The sequence below is a fragment of the Electrona antarctica genome (assembly GCF_951216825.1).
Source record: "Electrona antarctica genome assembly, chromosome: 8".
In the NCBI taxonomy this organism is placed as follows: domain Eukaryota; kingdom Metazoa; phylum Chordata; class Actinopteri; order Myctophiformes; family Myctophidae; genus Electrona; species Electrona antarctica.
The window spans coordinates 17,624,128-17,630,695 of record NC_136789.1 but is presented as its reverse complement, the minus strand read 5'-3'; the positions used below and the strand labels follow the sequence as shown (position 1 = coordinate 17,630,695).

General features: G+C 42.3%; 1 protein-coding gene across 1 annotated transcript; it reads left to right on the top strand.

Moving 5' to 3' along the window:
- Positions 1–1,614: 1,614 nt before the first annotated feature.
- On the top strand, positions 1,615–2,655 carry LOC306928638 (beta-1,3-galactosyltransferase 2-like; the record flags this gene model as incomplete). Its single annotated transcript, XM_079508899.1, has 1 exon — positions 1,615–2,655. The coding sequence occupies one exon, from the start codon at positions 1,615–1,617 to the stop codon at positions 2,653–2,655; it is 1,041 nt and encodes a 346-aa protein (XP_079365025.1).
- Between the last annotated feature and the right edge of the window lie 3,913 nt (positions 2,656–6,568).

Sequence of the window (6,568 nt, the reverse complement as noted above, 5' to 3'; positions counted from 1 at the left end):
CAATATAACCCTAACTTAGTTACCCAAAGTAATAAGACAATTGTTAACTCTTAATCAAGAAAACATGAGCAAAAAGGAATCCCAAAAGAATGGTGCCCACCCCTACCAAACCCTGGCTGTGGACCTCTTCACATAATACAACTAGAAAAAGTGCCCCTCGGGGCACAGGTCTCCATCAGGGCAGGTCAGGTTGTGGCCTCCTGGTGGCGCTATAATAGGCCAATGTGAAAAGGGTGCCATTTCTCCATACGCCTTTGATGGCAATTGGATGATTTGAGGCATTTTGTTCCAAAAATGTGTTTTGCAAAAATCAACCTGTTGGTGGCACTATAACAGGCCAATGTGAAATATGGTGGGATATATTCCTCAGCCTAGTAAGACAATGTGTGAAAGATTTCACGTAAATTGCACGCTGCGTTCATGATTTGAGGCTTTTGTTCAAAACGGGGCAATCTTGCAAACTGTGAAAGCCAATTATAGCCAATTAGGATGGAATATGAAATATCGGGACAGATCCGACTTGCGCACATGACCATAGAGATACTGTGTAACGATTTGTGAGATTTTTGGACAGAATCTGGAGGAGTAATATCAAAAAATGTGTTTTTACAAAAGTCGGCCTCCTGGTGGCGCTATGAAAGGCAGATGCGGAAAATGCAGGTCAAAGGTTTGTCCTTGGCCTCTAGGGAGTGTGCATGCAACGTTTCACGCAGATCGGTGCAGTTTTAGGTAAAACATGTGAAAAGCTGCCTCATGGTGGCGCTATAACAGGCCGTTCTGGAAAATGTGGGGCAGAGGTTCATCGTTGGCATCCAGGGAGTGTGTGTGCAAAGTTTGGCATCGACCGGGTTAACGGTGCCGGAGATTAGCTGGTAACAGACGGACTGAAGGACGGACACATACACACACACACGGACACACACACGGACGGAGTGCAAAACATACTCTCTCCCCATGCCTTCGACCTGGTGGAGACAATAATGTGTTATATGTCTTCTGTTATTTGCCAGAAGCGAGTACTTTACAAAAGATCTCAGTCATTCAGAAATAGTGTTTGTTCATGAGCTGGTCACTGAGCTCTCATTGACTCCAGTGCATTCTGCCGAACTCCTGGGTGCAGTTTGGCTCCCATGGTGCAACGAATATGCCGTCTGGAATTGTGTGATAGCGAAAATGACGTCGGTGACCTTACCTCCATTTCATATACCTTGGGACTAGCCTATGTTGTCTCGGTAAGACAGCCCTCCCCCTATCCACAAGGAGGAGCAGTACACCAAAGCATTATGGGAATTGTAGTCCAGGAAGGAAGTGAGCCCAGTGTCGATGACAGAGACACTGGGCTCACTGCTAAAATCTAAAATATCTAAAACCAAATATTACACACATAATATAAAGACCCCCAAGAAAGTGTTCTAAATCTTCTAAACGTCATTAACAAGTGTCCCTTTAAGCTTTTATTTGTTTATTAGACTTATTAAACCTATTGTGAAACACTAAAGACTTGCTGATTTTGATTTCAGATCCATACCTTGGCTATGGCTTGACACGAAGCCATATCGCTTTGAAGTTCTCTCACCAATCCGACTGCGGTCCAAGTGGCAGCAACCAGACACCATGAAGTGGAAGCACATCGCTGCAGTTCTGTGTCTCTCATTCCTAGGGGCCCTGGTCTTTTACGTCTTTCAGGTCGATAAGGTCTGGCAGATAGTTCTCTATCTGCCAGGTAATGCCAACCCAAGTGAAGAGGGTGACCACACCGGTGACAACACAGGTGACCAGACCAAGCAGATGACCAGAAATGTGACCACCCAGTGGTCTCCCATCAGCCCAACTCCTGGGCCGTTCCCCTACTACATCATTAGGGAGTCAAACAAATGCCCAGAGGGAAAGCCACCACCATTCCTAGTGTTGCTGATACTCACTGTGGCTGGTGAAGTAGAGGCACGGAATGCCATACGGCAGACATGGGGGAATGAGAGCCTCGCTCCAGGCCTAGGAATCATTCGGCTGTTCCTGTTGGGGGTGCAGGAAAGCAAGCTGGGACGCCTACAGCAGAAGACCCTGGAGGCTGAGAGCCTGAGGCACCACGATATCATTCAGCAGGACTTCTTAGATACCTACTACAACCTGACTTTAAAGACACTGATGGGGATGAACTGGGTGGCCATGCACTGTCCCCGGGCCAGCTATGTTATGAAAACTGACAGTGACATGCTTGTGAACACCGTTTTCCTCATCCACAAGCTGCTGAGACCTGAACTGAAACCCAAGACAAACTACTTTACGGGCTATATCATGCCATCATCAGTTAGGGCGACAAACCGAAACAAAAGCCACAAGTGGTACATGCCCCCAGAAGAGTACTCAAACGAAATGTACCCCGACTACTGCTCTGGGACGGGCTATGTGTTCTCCGGAGACATGGCGACGAAATTGTACGGAACTTCTCTGAATATTCCCCTCCTGCGTTTCGAAGATGTGTACGTGGGAGTCTGCCTTGAAAGGCTAGGGATCAAGCCCACACCGTCGCCCGGCGCGCTGTTCATCCCCTGGAGAGTGCCCTTCTCCAGAGCCATATACAGAAACATAGTCACAATTCACCATATAGATCCCGGTCGGATGCTGGATTACTGGCACAAAATGTTCTTAATGTAACCTGGCAAATAGGGCACAGGACACAGACATATATTGGGGTTCTTTATTTCCCAAGAAGTTGGTGCTGGTGTATCTTATTTGTGTAAAGAATGCCACAGTTTGGCAAATATGGCATGCAAGCCTGTAACATAAAATAAATCTATACAAAATACGGTAGTGGCTCTATCTAGATGAAACAAAGAGGAAAGATACCACAATGAAATGAGATATTCCATTTCAATGAAACAAAAATAAAATGACATTAATTGTGAGTTAAACCTAAAACTCACCACAAACAGTGTATGAGGAACGGCCAACTCACACACTGTGCAAACACTGGTCTCCCAAGCTTCACCCCTTTCCACTGAGAAACACATTACATTCACAACCTTATCAGCCACCTCTATAGTGAGATCAACCTTAGAATGTACTTAATGTAGAAATATAAATACAAAGAAGCAGTACTTACAGTACAAAGACACCAAAACTCAACCAAGTTGATATACTGTGTGTGTTGATATACTAGCTAGTTCAGCTTTCACCTCTTGTTTACAATCTGCAACCATCAGCAACATGTATTCTTAATCATCTGGAAATACACCCATACTATACTGCATCAAGAATGTGTTTACATGTGTATCTGAAAATATGCAATGAAAGTATTGCATTGGTGGCTGAAGTCATGACGTTCGCTGTTTGTTTTCATGTAGCTCCGAAAAGTGTAACCAAATCTGGATGATGCCTCCGGCTCCTCAGAATTTAATTTGCTTTGCTGATTATATAAGCATTAACGTTGGTTAAAGTCTAGATTGTAAATATAAATGTATTTCATTTCCTGACTATGTAAGGGACATTTAAGCTCATAGGCCTACTCGTGAAAGTTACAACTACATGAAACATTGGATTGCATATACATCACTTAGTAATATTAAGTCGAGTCGACATTAAATAAATAAATACAATGAAAGAAAGAGGCACCCGCGCACCGGAATGACATTAAATCGCATTTTTTCACCTCAATGAATAAAGTAAAGTAATCGAGGTTCGATGCGTTTTGTGCGTGCATGCTTTCACTTTATCTGACGGAGAAACTTTGTTCCTCCCTGGTCAGCCAGTCTCAGCAGATCATTTCTAGCAGCCCGAGCCCCCGCTGTTTTCACACCTACTACAGCCAGCATACAAACAAAGAACGATGATTGTTGTGTATTAGCTTGTCTGACTGACACCTTGAGGGAGCTCCTAACTGCATAATGGTCGTTGCAGCGAGAGGCAAGCGTGTAGCCAATACAACGACGATTGTGCAACAAAATGGAAACAGTGCATGTTACCAGCGCCGGGTCGGGAAAAATAAATAGACCAATCAACTTCCAATAGTGCAGGGACATATAGTCCCAAATGACCCCCCCTCCGGCGCCTATGTGTCTATAGAGTTAATAAGTTCCTTTGTATCTTCTGTTCTAAATTATAATTTTCACAAGCTAATTTTAACTGCTGTAAGCATGTGCGTCTTCCAAATTTCTGACATGTCACCCAATTGAGACATTTTAAATAGTATACAAACAGTAAACTTAGCCATTTTATATGATTCTTATTTCTGGGCTTCTTGTTGATAATTGATATGGTCTGTCATTCGTCCATGATATGTAGCCTACTGTACTGGAGATATTTGAGATAACACAACAATACACTGATAAAAGACATGATTATTATTATTAGTAATCAATGATACTTTATACTTGTTTATAGGAGTCTCACTGTCTCTCAAGCTTAGAACTATGGATTGAATACTCGGGACACCAATGTAAACAGGCCATATAGTCCTTTCATGGGTTCAATCCTTTTAGATTTGTATTTGTATTAAACTGTACTTTCTGTGCCTTCTTTTATTCTGCAAACTGTTAATAAAGTATTCAATCAATTGTATGAAATCGTCAACCCACCTGGTATTTTCAAGTATAAGTGCTTATAGTGAGTTGTCCAGCTTTAGTATGAGGATTTCAGTATACAAAGACATGAACTACATCTATGACTGGCCATATTTTATGGTTAATAAATAGTTCAATGGCAGCATAAAACCTATACTTAAAATGATGAGACTCTGGATATTACCAACTATATACAATTCAATCATAATGCATTCAGTTTGTGTGCAAACAAAATTTGGTTCTGAAGACAGAATTTCATGTCAACACACTGACATCTGCAAAACTCTCAACATGTAAAAAATATGAATTGTGTTAAAACCTGGTTCAGGAACATATCACTACACTGTGATATCATGCTTTATCTATCAAGATAAAGCATTACAAAATGGCTAGGCTACATAAAATCTGTACAACATACAGGATTCCATGAAATTGCCATAACACTGTAGAATACAGTCTAAACCAGTCTAAAGTAACATGTAGTTTATCTAAAATATTTGATCAGGTAAAAGTAAAACTGCATTAAGGAAAATACACCAGATGCTGTATATATTTCATTAACCACTTTGTTCTACGTTAAATTGCAAAAAAATGGAAAGTTCACATGCTGAGCTTGTACTACTGTAGTTCAGTCAGATAACTCACGAATAGATTGAACAAATATTTATTATAGAATGAGAATACAAGTGTGCATATAACATTTTATCTTGGCATTGGGCTCTGCTACATTTTTCTCCCTGATCGGCACAATTATACAACCATCATTAACCATTAAGAGCAGGGATATAGATATAAAACTAGAAAAAGTGCCCTTCTGGGGGGCAGGAGTAATATAAACATGTTTTTTTTTTTTTTTGTTTCCTGCAACAATTTTCTTCATTTTGTTGAGGAAATGCAGAGCCAGATCACTCATAGCATCTCTGAGGATAGAATTCTGGATGAGCAGGACATGTGCAGCATTTTGTACAAAACGGGCTACTCCTGAAAACTTTGGAGGGCAATCTTAGCTAATCAGTGTAGAATCTGAAAAATCCAACAGGCTCGTCTTGGTCACATGACTACAGAGATTTGCGTGAGATTTGGATGAAATCTGTGCGACTAACATAAACAATGTGTTTTGCAGAAATCGGCCTCATGGTGGCGCTATAACCGGCAGATGTGGAGGGATGCAGGGAAAATGTTTTTCCATGGCCTCTAGTTAGTGCGCATACATAAGTTGATGCAGTTATAGGTAAAAACAGGAATTGGTCTGTTATAGCGCCACCGTGAGGCTGATTTGGGAAATAAATAGTGGCATGTCGTCCTCGGCCTAGTGGAAATGTGCGTGTATAATTTCATGGAAATTGGACACTGTGTTTGTGATTTGTGGCATTTTGTTCGAAACGGACCAATCATGTGAGCTTTGGAAGCCAATCTTAGCCAATCAGGATGGAAGATGGGAAATTGTGCAGATCTGTGTTGATCACATGACTATGGAGATAGTGTATACCGAATTGTGTGATGTATGGATAAAATGTGTACGAGTAATCTACAGAAATGTGTTTTGCCTAAATCGGCCTCATGGTGGCGCTATAACAGGCCGTTGAGGAATATTTGGGGCAGAGGTTCGTCGTTGGCATCCAGGGAGTGTGTGTGCACAGTTTGGCATGGATCGGGCCAACGGTGCCGGAGATTAGCTGATAACGGACGGACGGAAGGACGGACGGACGGAAGGACACACACACGGACGGAGTGCAAAACATACTCTCTCCCCATGCCTTCGGCCTGGTGGAGACAATGACTAAACATACGTGTGTTTGCTGGCAATCTGGCTGGGAGAGGGAGTGAGGAGAACGCTGGAGCTGGTCACCACCAGAGCCATCTAATTCTCAATCAACTCATTCACTCAGCTCACACACACCTTCCACACCTCACACTCTACAGGAGAACCTCACACAAGAACAAAGGGTTATACAGTTACAGTACTATCCTTATATACAATTGAAAACATGTCCCCAAAAGCACGCACA